This window comes from Eupeodes corollae, chromosome 2, assembly GCF_945859685.1.
Source record: "Eupeodes corollae chromosome 2, idEupCoro1.1, whole genome shotgun sequence".
NCBI classification, from domain to species: Eukaryota; Metazoa; Arthropoda; class Insecta; order Diptera; family Syrphidae; genus Eupeodes; species Eupeodes corollae.
The window spans coordinates 74,337,772-74,362,349 of NC_079148.1; the positions used below are offsets into that span (position 1 = coordinate 74,337,772).

The 24,578-nt window shown below is 32.8% G+C and overlaps 1 protein-coding gene across 1 annotated transcript in view; it reads left to right on the top strand.

The window, feature by feature from the left end:
- The first annotated feature begins 3,150 nt into the window (after positions 1–3,150).
- The window catches only part of LOC129945051 (uncharacterized), a 66,527-nt gene continuing 45,099 nt past the window's right edge, over positions 3,151–24,578 (top strand). The window contains exons 1-6 of the mRNA XM_056054712.1: positions 3,151–3,662; positions 8,033–8,252; positions 8,407–8,480; positions 14,402–14,694; positions 14,757–14,940; positions 15,008–15,335. Of these exons, the coding sequence (XP_055910687.1) occupies positions 3,551–3,662; positions 8,033–8,252; positions 8,407–8,480; positions 14,402–14,694; positions 14,757–14,940; positions 15,008–15,335 (1,211 nt within the window). The 5' untranslated portion in view covers positions 3,151–3,550. The remainder of the gene's footprint in view (positions 3,663–8,032; positions 8,253–8,406; positions 8,481–14,401; positions 14,695–14,756; positions 14,941–15,007; positions 15,336–24,578) is intronic.

Here is a 24,578-nt window from a genome sequence, read left to right on the forward strand (position 1 = left end):
CCACAGGGACATATTGTTTTAAAAATATTTGTAAATTTAAACCTCTGATTTGGCTGAAACAACTAATTAGAAACTTAGAAAAATGTCAAACAAAAAGGAAGAAAACAAAAAATTCGGTTGGGTTTTTTGATTTTAAAGGGTTAATATTTTTTTTTGTCGGGTAGTACCCGTGGCATGATGGTTAGTGCGTTGAACTGTCATGTGCTTTCTTAAATTCACCGTTCGGATTCGGTCCAAAATTGTAGGTCCCTTTCATTTAACAGTATTTGGTTGAGAATTGTAAGTCACTAGGCCCTGGTTCACAACGGACTGTTGCGCCACCCAATTTTTTTTTTTAATATTTTGTCGGAAATCCTCTCGATTAGGTCTTGGCATCTTTTAACTGGAATCGCATACCAGGCTACCAGGCAGTATCCAAATTTTGAATGTTTTGAGTGCTTTTTGACTTCATCCCATAGATGCTCGATAGGATTTAAATTAGGACTTGACGATGGCCAGTCAAGTACTCGCATAGAATTTTGATCAAAAAAATGTTTTGTGAGTTTTGTAGTATGCTTCGGATCATTGTCTTGTTGAAAAGAGCAAATGACCGGCATATTTTCTTCAGCCCACGGTAGCATTATGTTTTTTTTTTTATTTATATTCACAAGCACTCAAGGGGTTATTAGTACCCTTTATATGTTTATATTTAAACACAGTGCGAGCGTTATTAAAATAGGGAAGGATTTAAAAGGAGACACCGGTATAAAGTTCTGAAATTGAGCTTAAGTGTAAACTGATGAGCATTCCTAGAAGTGCGAGTATTACGGCTGAATTGTTTAAGGGGTGGAATGCAACTGGCTAATTCAACAGAACATTGTTTGTAAAAATATCTATAAAACAACGAAAAGCATGAAACATTGCGACGGTGTTCTAGCGATATAGTTCTGTCGCCTATCGTTTTTAAAGCCCTTTTTTGAATTCTATCCAAGATATTTAAACTTGTTTTGGGGGCACCTGCCCAGATATGCGAATTATATTCAAGATTTGGACGGATAAAAGCTTTGTAGATTATAGCCAGATCAGAAGGGGTGGAAAATTTATTGCATCTTCGGAGAAATTCTAACCACCTGGCAGCATTTTTGGCGATATCGTATATGTGATCATTCCATAAGAAGCGATCTGTGATATTCATAACGAGTACTGAAAGTTGATTAGTTTCCTGGATGCAAGTGCCGCTCATGGATAGCGGCATCGTGGGTGGGTTACTCTTTAACGACAGGAGACAGCATTGAGTTTTCGAAGCATTAAATTCTACACGAGTTTTGATTCCCCATTGGAAAATGCTGTCAAGATCAGAATTTAATGAGCTTATCATACGCTTCCGTTTAAATTCCACATCCGAAGGACAAGGACGTGAATCTAGAAACGACAACAACTTGTATTGAACGGTTAGAAAGGTAATTTCTAATCCAACGAAGACGAGATTCATCAATGCCAAAAGCACGCATTTTCGATAAGAGAGCTTGGTGCCAAACTCTATCAAATGCTTTTGAAATATCAAGTTCAATAATCTTACTTTCTCCAACCTCTCTCTCTGAACCATGAGATCACCAGTGGACCTATTGCTACGAAAGCCATACTGTCGGTCATTAAGAAGCTTCCGTTCTTCAAGATATTTCTTAAGCTGAAAATAAATCAGCGTTTCCATGACCTAAGAAAGAATGGACGTAAGTGCAATTGGGCGATAGTTTGAGGGAGAGGAGCATTCGCCTTTTTAGGGACAGGCTGGACAAATGCAGTTTTCCATCCACTCAGGAAGAGACCTGTAGACAGGTGGAAAAGCTTACGCAGTGGTTTTGCCAGCGTTGAAGAACACCTCTTCAGAACAATAGTGGGAATACTATCCGGGCCAGCGGATTTTTGTATGTCAAGGTCTTTCAGTATCTTTCGACTGCACGAGTGCGAAAAAAATTCGTCCCATAGAATCATTTACGCTCTCAAGAACAGGAGGACTCATGACACTATCCGGTAGCGTCGAATTAACAGCAAAATGTGCTGTAAGCAAATTGGCTTTATCAATCGAGCTTACATAGGGAGTGTCATTGTGGACGAGCGTTGGAACCGAGGATGACGTGGTGTTTCGTACGTTTTTTACAAATGACCAGAAATTTTTACTACCTTTGGGACATTGTAGTATTTTTTTGCCGTAATTCATGCAAAAATTTGGTTCGTCGAATATGACCATTACAGGTCTTTCTAGCTTTTCCGGTTTTCCTCAGTCGGGTTGGCTTTAAAACAACGGAAACTTACATCTCTGATCCTAATAACCTCTTTACAGCTCGAATCAAACCATGAGTTCTCTTTGGGTTTGATAGATTTCACCCTATTCGGGATAAAATTTCTCATTCCACAAAGAATAAAATTTGTTACCATTTCTGCGCTGGAATCCACGTCACTATCGAGGAAGCATAGTGACCAGTTAAAGTTCCTGAAGAATTCATTGAGACCGTCCCAGTTGGCTTTCTCATATTGCCAAACGGTACTCATAGGAGTTTTTCTTTAACTGGGTTTTTCGATATGAGAATTTTGCAGATACGATACAATGGTCTGATGTGCCTAGATTGCTGTTAAACAGTGTTCTAAAAGAGTCTAAAAACTAAAATTGTCGCTTTAACCATTGAAATGTATAAATATATATATGTGTATTTAGTTTTTACACATTTTTGCATAGAGTTTTTACCTCTTCATATCTTTATATTCCAAGTTTTAATGGTAATGAGCAAACAATTATTTATTTGTTGTGTCTAAGCAAATAAACCGCAGTGTAGAAACAACTTATCCCTAACCAGTTGCTCTTGAAACATCTAAACTCTAATTATAAACCAACAACCAGCAGCAGAGTAATTTCTGATTCTTAGTATGCCTTGACTATGCGTCACAAACTTAGTTGGAACATTGGTGTAGAACCACATCATCCTTAGATCGTTCCAATAATTATTATTATTCGATGTTTGGGTGAGTTGAGAAGAGTTCAAGCTTCATACACACTACAGATTCCGAGGTTTCCAGATTCCGACTTCAAATAAACCAACAAAAACTTGATCCGATTTCAATGTTCCATGTACATATGTCTCGTAATATTTTCATCTTCACCAGAATCAGTTATCACCAACAAGCAACAAGTCTTTTGAGAAGTTTCCCATTCATAATTTTTCTTATTTAAATCCAATGCTGTGATCTTTGCAAGTTCAGTGGTCATCGGTAGCTTATCAAACTTGCACATGTTCGGTTCCGAAATTAAAAATTTAGTCTTTTTTTAGAGCTTATAGTTATGCGCCAACGCCGTCGCTGCTGCTGCTCTCAAATTATTTATTAATAATTTATTTTATTATTAATAAAAATAAATTAATAAATAAAAAGAATCTTAAGATACAGTTCAGTATATAAACGGGTACCTGTTTTATTTATTGCATTGAGCCGTTTCTGGTTTTGACTTTGAGTGCGTTTGGTTCGGTACAGTTTTTGGATTTATTTTTATACTTTTTTGAATTGCGTTAATAAGGCAAAAATGTGGCTAAAGAATACTTTCTGGGCGTTATTGTCGGTATTCCTGATGGTTCTTGGTAGCATTGAGGTTATGGCTGACTGGCAGTTTGATAAACAAGAAATCGGATTAAGATGTAAGTTTTCTTTGTTAAGGTGATCAGTTTGAATAAGTGCTTAACTCTACTTCTGTAATGTATATGTATATCTTAGAGTTTGGTGGTATTTCGTAAATACACATTTTTGTGCAATGAAAACTATTAAATTGCTTTATTTAAAAAAAAAACAAGCTAACATAGTTTTTCATTAATAATAATCTCGTGCACACAATACTCAATAGTTGTAAATTTGTATTGTATCTCTTTGGGATTTTGTTGTATTACCTTTATTGATAGTCTGCTGGCATGACGTATCTTTTGATAGAAAATATACATAAATTAATTTGAAGTAGAGAGACAATAATTGTGATGCATCTAATTGTTCTTGTCATTTATTTAATTAGCTTCACGAGTGATTCGCATGAAATAATTGCGTATTTTTATAATTTCAATAACGAATTCTGGTTTATTTAGAATTCATTTAATGCACATTTTTAAAAAAAACTAAAACTAATGTTAGACAAGGATATTTTCTGAATCATTTCTGTTATCTTTATTATTTACATGAAGGTCCATATAATTAGATACAATATTTTCAACCAATATACATTCCTAACTGTTAATATCATCCTTTATTTTGTTTACATGTGTTGATTAAAAGAGTCGACGACCTACTGCAAACCTGCAAACGTGCATTAATGAATGCCAGGCAGTGTTGCCACCTAAACAAAAATATAAAACATCAACTGCATTGAGTGTAGAAACTTTATATTCTTAATCAAAATAACTTGAGAAAAAATGCATACAAAATGGATAATTATTTTGGGCTCAGTAGGAAAGTTAAGCAATCCCACCGGACTAAAAACTTTAGACTAGTAGTTCGGCATTGTTTTATTGTTATTTAACAAGATTTAAAGGAGGTTTGGATGCGACCGACACTGATAACTTCCCATCCCGTCTGTACATTTGTCTTGCTAAAAAGGTTTGTAGGTTTTCGTCTTTTGTAAAAAAAAGTTATCAGTTAAGTAATTCTAAAAAGTTTTAAAATTACCAACAATATTTTGCATATTATAATAAAAGAGTTTGATTTCAAAATCTATTTTGGTTAACGAGATTTTTATTCGAAAACTAATTTTTACTAATTTTAGTAACATTTCTTAAAAGTTTTAATGTAAACAAATTATCATTATTAAACAAATATAAATTGGATGAGTGAAATTAATTTAAGGCCAATTAAATTTTCTATTAATCACGAGATATCGGGAATCGAACATCAATTTTTACCAATTTTGGGTTCTATTTTTTGTAGATTTTAATTTTGTATGTAAAAACTTACTGTTAGATTTTTATAAAAGAATTAATGAATGTTGAAAACAATAGAATTAATTTGAAGCCTATATTTTTAATTTTTAAAAAGATATTTGAGTCGAAAATCAATTTTTACTAACTTTTATTACTTTTGTAGGTATTATTTTTTTGTTAAAAAACTGTCAATTCTATTTTTCTCAAAATATAATCGAATGTTCAAAAAAAATTTCTTATAAGATAAAATTAGTTTGAAGCTAATATTTTTAATTTTTGAAAAGATAATTAAGTCGAAAATCTGTTTTTTACCAACTTTTATTAATTTTGTTTATGTTTTAATTTTGTTTGTAAAAAAACAGTCCAATCGATTTTTCTCAAAATGTCACTGAATGTTGACAATGATATTTTTCATAAGATAAAATTAGTATAAAGCCAATATCTCAAAGTTTAGAAAAGATGTTTGCGTCGAAAATCAATTTTTAAAAAGTAGATGTTTTTTTGAGTTTATTTTTCATAAAAAAAACTGTCAGTTTAATTTTTCTTAAAATCTTACCTGATATTAAAAACGTTATTCTTTGTTGCACGAAATTGTGTTGGAGATAAAACCATTTTTTATTCGTAAAATTTGCAAGGTGACATTTTTTTAATTTTTTTTTTGATTTATAAAAAAAAAAAACATTTAGTTGGATTTTTTTTCCAAAAATATACTTGTTTGGTATCACATTTTAATATGTTCTATACAATTTAATTCAAGTCTCTAGCATTATTGGTTCGTGAAATATTTAGGGTTAACCAAAATGTTCACCTTTTTTTTAAACTGCCTACCATGGCAGTAAACCATAAACAATAAACCACCTACGTAATTTTCTTGAGAGCCCTTTCTGCATCTTTCAGCATTATTATCTTTATAACAAAATTTATTATAAGTCGATATCTTTTCTGTTTCTTGAGCTACGGACGACGAAAAAACATCGTGAGCGTACAAAAGGAGGCACCGACATCTTTCTAAAAACCTTTATTTCGACTCTAGGAACCTTGAAACTTCGAAAAATGACAAAATTTTCAATTCGACAAAGCGGACCCATTAAAAACCAAAAGAAATATGGCCTCTCTGTGGTTAGACAAATTGAAGTGTGATGAGAAGCTTAGAGATTACCAAGAACTGCCATTCGACTTTGTGACTTATTTAAACTCTGTATACCCTCTATTTACTTTTAATATTGAATGTGATCTAAAAATATACCTACATGTGTTTTGGAGATACGATAACAATTAATGTAAATTTGACGGATATCCAGCTAGTATGAACTTTCAAAACATGTTTGCAGATTATCTTAAGACTGCCTTTGAAGATTTTTCTTCCACAAGTAAATCTTCTCCTATTTCTGCCAACATACAAGAATACAGTCACATTAAAACAATGAATTTTTCGTTTTCTGAAGCCTCTAAATGTGACAATATTTTAAAGCTGAATGAATGTCTCAGTTCTGGTCGTGAATACCATTATTTATGTTGACAAAATGTATGTCTTATGTTTCCTATCCATTGTTTCTTCTTTTAAACGAGTTTCTGAAATGGTCTTAGTCCCCAAATCTTTTGAAATATTTATTCCTAAGTCCTTACAAATTTTCTAAACATTTAGTTACAAATCATAGTTCCTAAATTGTTTGAATCCTTTGCCGGTGACATTCATCTGTTTTATTTAAAAATCAACAATTCCTAATTTATTACAACTCTCTGCTTTTTGTTGGGATGCATTCAAAAAAACAATCGCAAGTCGATTGCATCTTTACAGACCTTAGTAAAACATTTTACAGATTAAGTCCTTAAATTCTTCCTTATAAATTAACTGAAATTATCTTAAAGAAAGATACTATAGCGGCATGTTCAGGAGTAACAACATTTCAATTTAAAGTCAATTCTGGTGTACCTTAAGGGAGTCACCTTGGTCCACTGCTGTTTATTTTATTTGTAAATTATTTGACTTCTGTTTTAAATAATTCTATATCGCTAATCGACGAAGATGATGTTTAAATTTTTGGAGTTATTAACTTCATCGTTAAGAGCTACAAGGAAATGATGCAATAAAAACGTTTGATTTAAATATTGTCAAATATAAGACCATGTGTTTTACACGTTAACGGACTATAAGAAATTATGACTTTATGTTCAACTTGTCACGTTTGAAGAGAGATTTCAGTTTTTCTGACCTTAGTATTGTTCTAAAATCAAAATTAACGTTTAACTATAACAAAGCTTACAAAATACTTGGTTTCCCGTGAGTTTCGTGATCCATACGTTTTAAAAATTGCGTAAGTTTCTTTTGTTCGGTCCAACTCTTGAACACGCTTGGGTTGTATGGACGCCATACTATTCCATTCATTGAATAGAAAGTATTTAAACTAGATTTCTAATGGTTCTATTACATCCAAAGACTTCTTTCGATAAATCTCCCACTTCTTTTTGGTAACAGATAGTAATTGCAGTTCTGTTCTATAGCTGGTGTATTGAAGGGAACGATATTCTTTGTCTTTTGTATTTTATTCTGAGTCAGGATAGCTTAAGAAGAAAATAACCCCTTGGAACTATTTTTAGCATACCGAACTATGGCGCTAACAGTCCTCACAATCAATTAATCAATAAATTTAACAAATTCTCTATAATCATTGGTCTTACAAATGACAATTTCAAATCTACAAGCTTAAGATTTAATTTATGTTCCTATAAGTAGTTTAATTTATGTTAGTTTTAAGTTTATATTTAAGTAAATATTAGAAACTTAACGTTCGCATTTAACGTATTTAACAAATGTATCAACGTTTAAAAACTTTAGGTTTCTTGTCTTTCAAAAACTAATAGTGATGTAGAAAAGTTACAATTCATACGTCATTTGATAACGTTAATTAGATAACCTAATTTCTAAACACATCATACTAGAAAAACTAGTATTGTGTTAATACTTTGCGTTTAGGGCCAAAATGACGTTATACAAATTTGCCAAAACTGTATTTTTATGTGTGACAAAATTTGATTCCGAATTTAATTTTTACAAAATCAACAAAAAAACATACAAATTTTTTAATATAATTTCTTTTAAATTTTAGCCACACTGGAGGAAGGAGAAACCTGTCAAATAAAAACCGGGGAAGCAGGGATCTGTAAAAGACTTTCATCCTGTGAAGTATACTATGATGGATTAAAGCGGAAAACTATTCCATATAGTTTCCTTGTCCGGTGCTCATTCATTGATGTAGATGAAGTTATTTGTTGTCCACTTAATAATACAAGGCCAATAAATCTTGAAGAACCAGTCACAGCAATAGGGTAAGATAAAATTGATTCATAAATTATAATTTGTTTCGGTTAAAATATCATTCCTTAAAAAATTTGACAACTTGAAAATTTAATCAAATTCTTAATTGTGGTCTCATGTGTCATAAAAATTAAACAAAACTTGATTTTACTAATTTTTCAACAGAATTTCAAGAGCCACGAGATCACCACCTACTGAACCGCCCCGAAGGAATGGAGGCGAACGACCTTCTCAAGCAGGTAATATTCACTTCAAATATTTAAAGTAAATTAAATGGCTTGCAGTCATTGGAGATGATTCTTCTTATTTATATAAAACTTCAATATAAGACTTTAAAGATACGTATTTAATAATTGACAGAAAAGAAGGATGGAAGGGTTTTTTGTTCAATAATGTCAAAAATTTGTCTGTGTCCTTTTAAATCAACAGCTTGAGAAGTGACACATTTTTATTTCATAAGAATACATACGTAAGTGCCACAATTTTTCAGGAGAATAAAAGGAACTGGTTTTATTTTCACCTTGTTTGTTTTTATGTTTAAATAATTAATTATCAATAATTAAAAGATGCCTGTTGCAGTTGACTAATGTAGTTCCAAGAAAAGTGCCTTACTGCATTTTTTTATATTTTGTTGGTATAGCTGCCAGCTGCCAATTTAAATACAATTTTGCTCTACAATGTATTCTTTCTGAGAAATAGTGGCGCAACATTCTAAACAATTAAGAAAAATGTTAAGGCCATTTTTATTAATTTAAACGATTTTAACATCTCCTAACATAAAGTATGGTTAAAATCAGGGAATGGCTTTTTTTTTAACTTTTAGCAATTTGCTAAATCCATATGACATCTGTACAATTAATCTCATAATAGCAGTGGTTGGAAATGTCTAATCTACAGTTTTCAATTCTAATTTTAAGCTTTTTATTTCAACTATTTGTTTTTTAATAAAAAGGAATTAGAAAAATTACTAGTACGCAAAACGAAAAGAAAGGTTTAAAATTTTTGATTCCCTTAGTATATTATTAAACGTTTAGAAAATTTGATATACAATAAGGTAGCTTTCCTCGTGAAAGAACATATCTCACCATTTCAACACGGTTTCGTATCAGGAAGGTCAACAACCACCAATCTTTCTATTTTCTCTAATTTCATCTTAAATAAAGGTCAACAACCACCAATCTTTCTATTTTCTCTAATTTCATCTTAAATAATGGTCAACAACCACCAATCGTTCTATTTTCTCCAATTTCATTTTAAATAAACTCGAAAAAGGTCACCAAATTTACACAGATTTAGCGTAAGCTTTTGATAGAGTAAAACAATCAATTTTGTTGAGAAAATTAATTTCTTTTGGTTTTCATTCAAATCTTTTGAAATGGTTGGACTCTTACCTTAAGTATCGTATTCAATATTTAGAATTGAAAATATGGTTTCAAGTCCAGTTTTGGTAATCTTAGATGTTCTCCAAGGTAGCCACCTTGGGCCACTTCTCTTCCTAATTTTTATCAATTACTTACCTTATACTTTAAAAAATTCTGTTCAACTTCTATTTGCTGATAACTTGAAGTTTATAAGATGCATAAGGTCCATTACGATTGTAATCTGTTAGAAAATGATCTTGGCAAAATTTTCGGAATGGTGCTCTGTAAACCAATTATAATTATATATTTTGTCGTAACTTTTGCCAAATTCTCTTCGAATATAAGATAAATTGAGTAAATAATTGATTAATTCTTGATAGAGTTTGTGAAAAGGAAGATCTTGGCGTAATTTTCCACTCAAAATTAAACTTTTTCAAGCATTCTATAACATCCATTCAAACTGAATTGAAATGCTTCAAACTAAATTTACTAGGTTCGCAATTCGGAAATTAGGTTTGAACATGGACACTCCATCATATACTACCAGATGTCAACTTTTAGGTATGCAGTCAGTTGCAAATAGACGAAAAATGTATTCAGTTATGTTTATAAGTGGTATTTCTAATATATTGCTCTATCGCGACAACTGAGAGTACGTTCTTTATTTCGTGAAGATGATCATAAAGTTAACTTTGCAAAAAATGAACCTATAACCCGCTGGCGCTGTGTCAGTGAAACTAATTTTATTGTGTCTCATATTGAATTTGACTGTCATCTGAGTAGATCTTCTTTAAAAAAAGATTGGTATTGTATTGTCAATTTAATTGATATTTAATTTTACAATATGATTTTACAGTTGTCAAATTGTTAATGTTTATTTTTATTTTATTGTAAGTAATATGCTAATAGTCAATCTCGATGAATTAGCATGTATTCGAACTCGGTAGTCTACTTGTAGATTTAAAATCTTTAAATTAGTAAAATGTTAAATCCTTGACAATAGGAGTTTTAAAATTTTACGACAGTGTAAAAAAAAAATTTTTAATATTTATGGGCAATTCATTGTTAAAATTCCGATTCCAGAATTTTTGGAAGAACTAAGAAGATTGAAGTAGAAGTCACAGAACAGCTGGCGATGCGATATAGTGATATTTGAAAAGTGGGGATTGGGGGTTTGGGTTTTGAAAGAAGGCATACTGATGTGGTATATGAAGATGGGACTAGTTAAGCTAGGATGAAAGCAAGTAATTACACTGGTCGACAAGGTTTTTTTATTGGGAATAAAATTGCACCTTTCCCAAGGGTTTTTGGTGGCTTTAAATTAAATCCGACTTCAAAATGAGTGTATTATGTCAGATTTTTGAGATTCATATTTTTGAAATTTGAAAAACACGTAGGTATATAAAGCTTTTGAGATTACCTAAATTTCAGCACTAAAAATAAAGTCCTCATCGTATTTTTCAGAACTATGAAAGCAATTTAAGGTTTTCTCAAAACTGTAGCAAAACTAGTTAGCAAAAGAAAAGTTTACAATTTTCGAGTCACTTAGTTGTCTTAAATAATTAAATAAGGTGGCGCAATAGTCCGTTGGGAACTAGGGCCTAGTGACTTACAACTCTCAACCATTCCTGCGTAAATAAATAAATTGGGTGGCGCAACAGTCCGTTGTCACTAGGGTCTAGTGACTTACAACTCTCAACCATTCCTGTGTGCGAGTAATGTTGTCTGGAATGGATGGGACCTACAGTTTATATGCCGAATCCGCACGGCTTATTTGAGAAAGCACTTTTTCATGATAAGAGTTACTCTTGGAGAATTTGTCAATTCCTCGCAAGAGGCAGTACCCGTGAAAAAACTTAAGATGGCATAAGCAGGGATCGAACCCAAGACCTCTGGCATGCAAGTCCAACGCACTAACTATCATGCCACTGCGGTACTAAAACCATTCCTGTGTGCGAGTTATGATGTTAGGGATGGAGGGGACCTACAGTTTTAAGCCGAATTCAAACGGCTAATTTGATAAAGCACCTTTCATGACAAAAATTACTCTTTGAAGATTTGTGTTTTCTTCGCAAGAGGCAGTACTCGTGAAAAAAACTGTAGATGGAACTGGCAGGGATTGAACCCAAAACCTCTGGAGTGATAGTCATAAAGTTGTGTTCCTGAGAATAGAATTGCGTTTTTCCAATTTGTGTTGCTGCTTTCAAACTCGACTTCGAAATTCGTATATTACATCAGATTTTTGAGATATTGATTTTTAAAATTCTAAAAACACTTTTTAGTCTACCTTAATTTATAAAGTGACTTTTTTTAATATAATTCTTGATGGTTTTAAAAATGTATAAATCTTTTCTTCAATATTCAGTTGAAATATTTATATTTTTCATATAATATTCGAGAAATCTTCAATGTACTTCACAAGTTTCATAATAATATGAAAGAAACGTTCAACTATTTATGCTCAAACGGTTTTCAACACAAAAAGGACAAAGGTTTGAAAATTTACATAGCACAAATTATCAAATATAAAAACAGACAAATACCTAACCTTGAAAGTAATGATGAAGTTATTTATCAGAACTTAGATAAAGCCAGTATCTTTGCAACAACCTTTCTGAAAAATCATAGTGCATCTCAACACCTTAGTGATGATCCAACTAAAATGCTAGTAAGTGAAACAGCAAATACAGTTCACTCGCAAATCACTGAAACTCCTATGGATCAGTTTATATCCAGGAAGGATGTCAAATACATCGTTTCAAACATAAAAGTAAAAAAAATCTGATGAACTAGACAACATTAAAAACAGATATATCTTAAAAAAATTTCTTATATTTTTGATAAACGCGTTTTCAAAAACGCAATATTTTCAATTGAATTGGAAATATGCAAAAGTAATACCGATTTTTGAACCTGGAAAACCATCAAGATCTCAACAAGCTATCGACCAATAAGTTTGCTTAGTTGTATAAGCACGTTTTCGAATAAATTTTGAAATGTAAGATATTACGCATCGTTGATGAGCTTCAGATGTTTCGGAATGAACAATTTGGATTCAGAACGCATCACAGTACTACTCAACAGGTATTAAGAGTCTGTGAACATATTAAGAAAAATCTCTACTGAGCTTATTCTACTTGATACAGAAAAGGCATTTGACTGAGTTTGACACGATGGAGTTATGCACAAGATGGCATATTTCAGGTTTCCTTCGTATCTTGTAAAAATTACCCAAAGTTTTTTGTCCAATCGTTACTTTAGTGTTTTCGTCAACAACTGTTCGTCTAACTGTTAACAAGTCAAGTAAACTATGGTGTCCCGCAAGGATCAGTATTAGGTCCTTTACTGTACAATATTTATACTTCTGATATTCATAGATTACCAGGCTGTCAGATAGGCATATTTACGGATGATACAGGCATGTTTTCATCCCATGAATTTGGTCTTACCATTGAGAAAAATTTGAAAAATGCGATAGAATTGGTGAGTGGTGACTAATTACTACACTAAATGAAAAATAAAACTGAATGCTGGCTAGCTACAAGCCATATTTTTCAGCAGAAAAAGAAAATCTTGTTACTTACCAAGCAATGAATTGTATTGTTTACAATAAAGAAATACTTACCAAGCAATGAACTTAACGTTAATTGTGTAAATGTCAAATTTGAACCAAGTGTGAAATATCTTTACTAAGCCAAAAACTAAATTTCAGAGATCATATTGTCAGAACTCTGCAAAAAGTTAGCATTTCTATAAATATTTTATATCCTTTTATAAAAAGAAAGTCCTGTCTTAGCAAAGACAATAAAATGATAATTCAAAAAGTAGTATTCTAAGCAATACTTCTGTATGGATGCCAGGTTTGGGGGAAATGTGCGTAATGTCATTTTTAAAAATTACAAATATCACAAAACAAGCTTCTAAAAATGATGCTTTACCTTCCACCATAGACTTACATGAGAAAGCGAATGTTGAATTGATATCTCTAAAAATCAATAAACTGACTAACACCTTGTAAATTGTGAAATCTCTGAAAATCCGCTTATAAACCAATTGATTCAAAATGAGTCAAAATTAAGCTGCCTTTTCAATTTGAGTTGAAGGTTTTGTTTGTATTTTCCTTCAAAATTATTACTTTAATTATTATTATCTAAGTTCTATATACAAATTAATATACTTGTTCAACAGAAGGATATCATATAAAAATATCAAATCTCTGTATGTAAACTGTGCTTTAGCTTACCAAATGTAACTGTTAATACGAAAATAAAAAATATCTATCTCTGCATCTAACTTTTGTATGTATTTAAAAAAAATGATGAAAACGTTTGTTCTTGAGAAGATTAAATTCGAAATCAGCACTAAAAATTAAGTCCAAAACATGTTTTTTAAAGCTTCGAAAATATAAAATTTAAGGTTTTCCCAAAAAGAGTCAAATAAAGAATGATAAATAACGATAATTTCCAGAAACTAAGAAATCATCATACAATTTTTTTCTAAGAAATATTTTGAGTTTTAACTTAGTGTAAAGACCCCAGTTCTGGTTGTTTTTAACATGTTTAAGGGCATATATTATAAGAACCTGATGCGAGAGTAAAAATTAGATGCAAGATTTGAATGTATGATATCTTAATCCTTCAAAAACGTGTTGTTTTGTTAGTGTTATTTTTACTATCAAAGTTTAAGAGCTTCAGTAGCGATTTTTTCTTCATCAGACATGTTAAACATATTTATTTAAGTTCTATTTTGAAACTGAATCGTAAAATTAAAAAATGTTCCACATAAATATTACTTTTTAGCTTGTCGGAGATACAGTGGTGCTATTCTTGGTTTCCATATCTTAGATGGCCTCCCGGTGTCACCTGGTGAATATCCCCATATGGGAGGTTTGATAGTTCCTCTTGGTGGTGGAAATACGGTTGACAATCGATGTGGATCTTCGCTGATATCGGAGCGATATGTCCTAACTGCTGCTCATTGTGTTAATGATCCGCTAGCGCAGCCAACATTTGTGCGCTTAGGTGTAGTTGTATGGAATGCCACAGACGATGACAATAGTGACGGTATCCTTCCTGTTGATGTTGAAATTGAGGTAAATAATAATACGAAATAATTTAATTAATATGTAAATAAAAATTATTCTTGGTTTTTCAGAACATAACAATGCACTGGCAATACCAATCACACTTGCGTTACCATGACATAGCTCTAATTAGACTTCGCAAGGATGTTGAATTGTCACCTTTCATTCGTCCAGCCTGTCTATACACAGATTCTAAGGATATAGATTCGTCAACTCCACTCGTAGTCATCGGTTGGGGTGTTACAAATGTCCAGAGTGAGTAAAGAATAAAATATAATAAATAATACATTATTCATCATTTTGTACTACCATCAAATTTTAGCTCGTGTTCGGTCTGAAGTCCTTCTTCAAACTAATGTGACAACGGTTCCGATTAGAGATTGTAATGCAACACACATATCCTATGGTACATCCCGTGGCTATCGAAATGGCCTCAGCGATGGACACTATTGTGCTTACGACCCAGAACTGAGAAAAGATTCATGCGAAGCAGATTCTGGTGGTCCTTTGCAATTGGTCCGTAATCGAGAATCGACAATTGTTGGAATTGTGTCATTTGGACTCTCATGTGGAAGTGCCATTCCATCAGTGTACACAAGAGTAGCGCATTACTTAGATTGGATCGAAAGTATTGTTTGGCCATCTTCAGTGTGATTCAGTAACATTAATTGTTTGAATTAATAATTTATCTAATTTATGATCATTTTATGTTTGTTTTTATGTCATCACCCGATTTTGGATACTTATTTAATAAAACATTACGTTGTTAAGTTATTTATAGTGTTAGAAAACTTAAAAATAAAAGTTAGTCTGAAATGTTTTTAAGTATATAATTATATTTATATAGTAAATTTAGTTTTTTTCATTAATTTAATTCTTTTAATAAATCGGATAAGTAATATCAATTACTGTAGTCAATAATTACTTAGTGTCATATTTGATTCTTAGGTGTTTGCTAGGCAACATCATACCCTTAAGATGGAATATCTACTCATGTGTAAAAGAGATACCATTAAATTTGTTGTTTAAGGCGGGACATTTTAATAAAAAAACCCACATTCAATAACTGTTTTAACTCTATGCAAATCAAATCAATCTTTGAAAATGTATTTTTTGACAGGTGAGCAGGGATCAACTGAAGAACATTGCGTTCTCCTGGTATTTTAGAGAAGGGACCACAGAATGTTATTTTATCCCAAAAAATAGTAAATTTACTAAACAATAATTCAATAAAAAACTATTATTTTTTTAAAGTTAAACACCAATGTATACATATTTCGGTAGCATTTTATTAAAGTTTGTATTTTTATATAAATAAAATGCACAACTATATCGCGCTAGTATTCAAAGAGTCTGTAAAATAAATGTATTGACAAAAAAATTCAAATGCCATTTTTTTTTTTTATTGTTAAAATGGTTTTTTTATATAAATTTTTTCAATTTTTCTTAAAAAATATTCTTGCAAATGGAGTTATTTGGAATATTTTAATATAAATTTTATTTTTGATTTTTGTAAAATAAATTGAACCGTTTTCGAGACATAGAGTTTTTAAAAAAAGCTTAATTTTTAAAAAAAATCCAAACAAATTTTTTTTGACAGAAGGAAATCTTTAAAAGACACTTGGCAGTATTCGACACCAAGTAGTGTGGGACTCTTAACCACTAAAACCACCTCTTCATCAGGGCCAATCTTGAAGGATCGACTTTCGACTTTTCTTTCTTAACTTTGTACAATCACTTTTGGGAAAGTTTAAACTTTTAATACTTTTCCATGTTTTTTTTCGAGAAGAGGAGAACCAAGCCTATTTAGAAAATAGGCTTGGTTCTCCTTCATCTCCTTACATGGTTTCTTATATTCAAGACGGACTCTATTTCAGAATTAGTATGACTTTGCAGTCTCTGGTTGTGCGATACAGCGTATTTTTTAACAACTTATGTAACCATTTCTATTTGTAAATCACCAAGGTGCATTAACTATTCCACGAAGGACTTTGTATTGGAATGTTTGGATGATTTCGGTATTTGTTTTCTTTGTACAGCCCCATAATTGGATTCTATAGGTCCAAACAGGCTTAAGTACTTGATTATACAGCATTATTTTGTTTTAGATTGATAAATCAGAGTTGTCACCAAGTAACCAGTGATTTTTTCTTTATTTCAAGTTTAGTTCTTCTCTTTTCTTTTTGATGTGCTCTTTCCACTTTAGCATTGCATCCAAAGTCATTCCAAGATATTTGGCCGTATTGGCGTAAGGTACAGCTTGATTATTAATGATTATTGGAATATTGTTTATCTTTTTATTTATAAAGTTCATATGTTAATATTTAGTTTCATTGAGTTTGATACGCCATTTTTCGGTCCAGGCTCTCACTGTGTCGACGGCGCAGCATTTTGTAGTTCTACTACTGCCTTAGAGAAACATTTTTCGGATACCAATATTGCGGTATCATCTGCAAAAGTAGCCATTATGGAGTGATTACCAACTGCAATATCCTTTGTGTATAGTAAATACAGGGTAGGACCTAGGACGCTTCCTTGTGGTACACTGGCTTCTATTTTCCTCAATTCCGAGTATTCTTGATCGTACCTTACTCTAAACAATCGGTCTGAGATGTACGATTTTAATATTTCAAAGTATTGCCTGGGAAGATCCCTTTGCAGTTTGTACTCAAGTCCCTAATGCCAAACCTTGTCAAAAGCTTGAGCAATATCTGAGAAAATACCTGAACATACTTTATTTTTTTTTTCTAATGCTTTTTCTATTACATCCGATATTCTATGAACTTGGTCTATCGTGGAATGTTTATTTCTAAAGCCAAACTGTTGGTTTGGGATTAACCCTCTTTCTTCTATGATTTTGCTAAGTCTCTTCAGAAGCAGTTTTTCAAAAATTTTTGTCATAATTGGTATAAGCGATATTGGTCTGTAAGCCGTCATTTCTGTAGGTGGTTTTCCTTGCTTTGGTATGACAATTACTTTAATGGTGCGGGACATACCGGTGCTTAAGACATGCATTTATTATATGTTGGAGTTATATGAGGGCTTTCAATGGCATTTCTTTCATAACCTGAGCAGTAATTAGATCGTAACCTGGTGATTTTTAATTTGATAGTTGATGTAAACACAAGCTTTTTATTTCTTTAAGTCTTACAATTGGTATTTCACTTTCATCTATCTTATCAACAAACTGTAAGCTATTTTTAGCCGCGTTTGATGAGTATGGCTTAAAAACATTTGCAAGATGTTCAGCAAAAAGGTTAGCTTTTTATTTCGGGTTACCGAGCATGGCAAACACCCATCTTGAGAATTCAAGGGCGAGTTTTGTAACTGCGGTCTTTTCAGGCAGTTGGCTGCTTTCCATAGCGAAAAATAGCTTCAAGCATCATTCGTTAATTGAGATGCTCTTTAAAAGCTGTGTAAATCTTGTCTATATACCTCAGCGATGGAGAGATGTAAAGGCAGTTTTCAGGTGGGCAAATGCTCGCATGTCAACCCTAAGGACCTAAGATCTATTAGCCTATCATCTTTCATTCTCAAAACTCTGGAACGATTGATCGATATCCATATACGTAACAACATTGAGAAGAGACTATCAATGTCTCAACATGCTTACTGCAAAGGGAAATCGGTAAGAACAGCGTTGCACACTCTGGTAAGAAGTATCGAATACTCCCTAGAGAAAAAGGAATACACTATGGTGGCCTTCTTGGATATTGGGGGCGCTTTCAACAACGTTGACACATCCGCTATCACTTCTGCTATGACGACCTTAAACGTCGAATACTCAATCTGTGAGTTGATTAATCTAATGCTAAAAAACAGGATCATCAACTCTAGTTTGGGAGATTTTTGCACAAAAAAGTCTGTCAGTAGAGGCACTCCGCAAGGTGGTGTTCTGTCCCCTCTCCTGCGGAACATAGTGGTTAACCAACTACTAATATCCCTTGAGAGGAAAGGCTACAGAGTGGTTGCGTATGCCGATGATGTTGCTATCGCTGTCACAGGGGAACATCCTAATACACTGAGAGACCTCCTCCAAAATGCACTCAATATGCTCACTAGATGGGCTGATAACTGCGGACTTAGTATTAATCCTCAAAAAACAGACCTCGTCGTTTTCACACGGAAATACAAGTTCCCAGTAATTGTACCTCCTTCAATAAAAGGTATACCACTAATTTTTACCAATGAAGCCAAATACCTCGGTCTGATATTGGACAAAAAATTAAGTTGGAAATCCAATATACAGGAAAGAGTTAAAGAACCTACAGTAGCTCTTTTCCTTTGCAAGAAAGCCATAGGTATCCATTCCATCCAGATATGAATGGGAAGACAAAAAAACTCCTGGATAACAAAAGTATTCATTTTTATACAGATGGATCCAAGACAAATGAGGGAGTTGGTAGTGGTGTGTACTCAACTCATAAAAGCTTAATCTAAGCATCTCATTCCGCCTCCCTAATCATTGTAGCGTCTTTCAAGCGGAAATTTTAGCGATCAAAGAGGTTCTCTCCTGGCTAAGAGAAAACGAGATATCAACTTCTGATATCCGCATCTTTATTGACAGTCAAGCTGCTATCAAATCCCTTCACGGTGTCTCGACCAAATCTTTAACGGCCAAAACTAATATGGCCTTCACTGGACCTAAAGTGCTTTAAGGACTTGTTATCTCAAAGCAGACTTCATATTAGCTCCCTAATAGGTATCCTTACGGGACACTGTCTTATAGGCAGACACGCAATACGACTTGGCGTAGCCTCAAATGACTTCTGTAGGAGCTGTATGGACGAAGAAGAAGAGGAAACAATCTCTCATCTCTTATGCCCTTGCCCTGCTCTTTCACTCAGACGCAAACTTCATCTGGGGACTACTCTTTTGATAATTCCAGTGAACTAGCTAAAAAGGATATCAAATATCTTCTTCGCTTTATAAAAAGCTCAAAATGGTTAGACTAGTTAGAAGTAATTCTCTAGATTCATGTGGTATCACAACGGGCCTTTCTTTGCCATTGTCAACTCTCTTATCTCTAAAGGATATTTTATTTCATTCTGAAAATGTTGGAGTACTTTCTTCAGCTGCCTGTTGCACATCAGCAATAAATTGTTCCACTTCATGGTCAATTTGCTCGATTGTATCCATGGGAGATCTTAAATTTATAAAACTTAAAAGCCTTTCTCTAAAATCATTCCAGTTTGTTTTCTTATTTACAAGCTTTGGATTACTTTTTTCGAGTACTTCTGATTCACTTAGTGATAGAATCACTGGAGTATGATCTGATGACAGGTCATAATTACCTTCGACAGTAATGTGATTTCGTTTGATTCTTTTAGCTACGAAAAAGTCAATACCGTCTGGTATTTTGTTAGTATCGGAAGGCCAGTTAGTTGGCGACCTAGACGAATAGAATTCGTAATTGTATTTACGGCCTGCTCGGAAAAGTCTTTTGCCTTTTGTTGATATAAGTCTTGAACTCCAATGGGTGAATAGATCTGTATAGTCATCTTCTGTCGGGGAGCATCTTGGTGGTCAGTATATAGCTGCTATCTTAAACTCTTTCTTTTTCATACCAATACTAATAGTTGTCACTTGCATATTTTCACTAGTAACCTTGGTTACTTCATAATGTTTTAAGCTTTTTTTTATAAGAATCACCGATCCACCTTGTTACCTTGAACGTGAAGCGTTGTAACATGAATAGTTTTCTATAACATTACCTAGACTTTGCCTATGGGAGAAATGAGTTTCGGACGCCAGGCAAATATCGATATGTTCTAGATCTAAAAAGATTTTTAATTCGGATGAATGTTGTATAAGACCGTTTGCATTACAGGTAGCGATTTTAAGTGTTCTGTCCATCATCGTTTTTTAAGAGCGATTTTTTCGCTTAGCTGTTTGATATTCAAATCCTGTTTATCAATTTTTTGAAGAATAAGTTGTAGCATTTCTTTTATGGAAGTCTCTTCATTCTTCCGCACATTTTTAACAATCTGAGAATAGGCTTAATTTTTATCGCTTTTACTTTGAACAGCCTTTTTAGGCGGGTTGCTTTTTAGTATTGTTTTCAGCAGTTAAATCGGTGTTTACTGTGTTTCTGGGTTTGTCTATAGCAGATGTATTTTTGCTTCTGAACTCTTGGAATTTGTTGGCAACTGGGCAGCCTCTATAGCTTGCCGGGTGATTACTCTGGCAGTTCACACATTTTGCTTTCTGATCTTTGCTCATAGGACAATTTTTAGTTGCATATTTTCCTTCGCACTTTACACAAGCAAATTCTCGGTTGCAGTACTTTTGGGCATGACCAAAAGCTTGGCAACGTTTACACTGCGGAACAACTTTAGATTTTCGAAGTGGTTCAATTTTAACAGCTTTACCCAAGATTGATCTTACTTTATAAATCTCCTCGAGACTTTGTTTGCTGTCAAAAGTAAGCATGAATAAAGGTAGTAGGTACTTGTCATCGATTCTCCAGAGGATTCTCCAGAGGAGTTTTTAATTGTCTCATTCTTAAATAGATTAACTGCAACAAGGGCTTGTAAGCCTTGTTGTGCAGGATCTTCTACTACTTCCTCGGGAGAGCACGAGGAATGAAGACCTCTGGCTACTACTTTTATTGGCCTTGTAGCTTTGTTCTCATATGAGTGCCATTGTATTTGGTCTTTGCTCAGTTCTTCAGTGACAAATCTATACTCGTAAGCTTCTTCGACTGTGACTTTCCAGTTGCCTTTGTTGTACGATGTGCATTTGCAAGCTTTTTTAGTACATTTTTCTATTGTTTTCTTAACACGTTGAATGACACATGACCCACCGGTGGGTCATGAAAATTATTCCCGTGAGGCCACATGTACCACCGGTGGGTCATGCTCTATATGTTTTTTTTACAGCATTATTTCAGTGGTACAAGAGTAAAACATTATTTTTTCTTTCTGGGCACCTAGTTTAAAGTCAGTTATGTTACAATAAGAAACAAAAAGTCTGATATCTCGAAAATTTTGGATGTTATTGGCACTTGTAACGGAAGCCCCATCAAATATATTGATGAAGTCTAATCTCACCCAACAACCAGCGATGGTCTGCCTTTTTCCTATCAACACATCCAAGACCACAGGATTCCCTGGATGATATGCGGAATGTTAGGTGAGGTGTTCGATCAACAAGGTACGGTTCGGCATGCTTGCACCGCCATTGGTAGCTCGTCGGTGGGGTGGGTACTTGTACCTGTTATCGAACCGCCGTACATTTTTTTTCATGCCGAAATAAAATAAAGGGTGTTAAATAAAAATCTTATGACGTAGTTTTCGCGCTAGATATTAATAGTTCTTAGAAATTTGTGTTGGCAACCCTAGGTGTTAACAGGTGCCTGAGTATAACCCTCCCTCCGTCTACATTATAATGAGACTCCATGGCCATTGAGTCACTCAATGATTTCAGTTCAATGACCCCTGATCAAAGATGAAGTTTAAAAATTAAACTACAATATTCCTCTTCCCCATCATCCCTTCCTTTCCTTTCCCACGCACTCAAAACAAAAAAACTCAATAGCTCATCATTTGAGCGATTTACCTTTCAAACAAAAGTGACACTGAAAATGAGAACATACTGATTTGCCGTACGTTATAATAAGTATTTTTATTAAGGTAGTGATATCTACTTTATACAATGCGCTATGATAATTATAGTGATAAATCTATATTAATTCCATAATCATATTGATTATTATTAGAATTTAAAAAAATTAAATTGTTTTTCATTGTTTCAAAAAAATTTAAATAAAAAAAAATATATATAATAAAACCATTTAATAAAATAAAACAAATTCACAAAAGTTAATCATATGTTGTTTTACCCTATGATTCGAGCAAGTTAGTTTGTGAACACTTGTCACTCATTGAAAAAAAATTTTAGTACGAAACTTCCCGAGGTACATGAATTACTCAATACTTAACTATTTCTCATTTGTCACTTTTATGATTTTATGTATGTATGTGATTATTGTAAGATCAATCAAATTTTCTTTGGACTTACCCCACAGTAAAGATGTTGTGCACAGCAGCTTTGTTGTGTTGTATAAGTTGTATGTTTTGTTTATGTCATATAAATTTGAATTTTAAAGTGAGTGTAATGGAAATCTGTAGTGTGTAATGCATGCAAGTTTAAATGTGTAACAGTGTGCACGTATGAAAGTGTATATGTTTAATTTTGAGAATGATTTAGTATATGTATGTGTGACGTTTAGATTTTTAATATTTAACTAATAAAAAAAATAGCAAATATAATAATTAACGATAAAATTTAGTCAATGCATGAATCTAAATGCAATAATTTTTGTATGTGTGAATGTTTTGAATTATGAATGTGAGAATATATGAATTGAATTAATGTGTGATTGCATGAATGTAAAAGAATTTTTCATTAGGGTACATATTTATCTATTCATTAATTTTTTTTTTTTTTTTTTCCTTTTTTTTATATATGTACTTTTTTTGTTTTATTAGTTTTCTCGTTTGTTTTTGTTAATTCTGTGATACAAATTTTTTTATATACACATATAATTATTGCGTTTTAATTGATAACAAAATAAAGTTTGATTTTACATAAACTTTTCTTCGTTTATGTCTGCTATACATATTTTTTCTCGGTTTGTCACCTCCACGGTGTTTTTTTCGGGATCGAAGACGTCACTGTTAGAAAAATGACTGGATGGAAGACAGGTGGTTGCACCTGTTTCAGCCTCTAGGCGTCCGAATGGATGGATGTGTGTATGGATAACAGGTGATTGCCCCTGTTCCAGCCGTAAGACGTTTTTGGCAACGAGTGTATTTACTCTGGAGCCTTTCTTTGTATTATCACCTTATTATTATTTGTTGATAATTTTCTTTCTTTTTACGTTTTATTTTATTTTTATTTTCTTTTCTATTCTTTAGTTGTAAAAAAAAATTTAATTAAACTAATAACAACAATTTTTTTTTCTTTGATTAAGTTAGGGCTGACCTCTCTGTCTGAAGGTTGAAGCGAAAAAGAAAGAATTTCTGCTTAGCGGAAATCAAGATGGCTACCTTGGCCTTCTGGGAACTTGCCAAGTTTCTAAAACGAGAATCGATAACTTATAATCGATATCGATGAATGCGTTCAGCAGTTATTAATTTTGCAATTCGATTAGTTCGCGTTCTATTTATTGAATAAATATTTGTTTTGTTCCTCTTCCTTTTTTTTTTTGCCAAGTGGTCCACACACAACATTGCAAATTCATGTCAACATTGACATGAAAATGGAATGTAAAAGGACAACTTTTGAATTTTACCAAAAAAAGTAAGCATACGCCACAGTGATTGAAAAGTATATTTTTGTTGTTCTTCAGAATAATTTAGAAAATAGATTGAAATTAAGTTCGTATATCTTTAGCATGCACCATTCCTAATGATTTTCCGTCAAGGTCTTCTAATTCATAGAGATTGTTGCTGACAATTTTCTTAATTTTGGCTTGAATAAATTTTGGACACAATTTGGAGTTCCGATTTTTAGACTTATCGCTCAACACAAAGTTTCTTTTAAAAACTAATTGGCCAACCGAATAACGACATGTTTTGCTACGAGTGTTGTACGTTTTCTCATATAACTTATGAGCTTGTGCTAAGGACTCCTTGATGCGGTTGTGTAGCATGTTCATTTTAACAGCTTTTGGCAAGATATTGATTTCGGAATTGTTTAAAATATTTAGCTTCCGAAGCAGAGCATAGTCCGAGCCATGTTCTACTTTTGATTGCCCGAATAAGGCTTCAAAAGGAGACATGCCGATCGCTGAATGCACCGTGGATCTCAAAGCACTCAAGATTGAAACAAGACATTTATCCCAATTAGATTGTTCTGCACTTACGTATGCTCTTATAGCAGCTAGT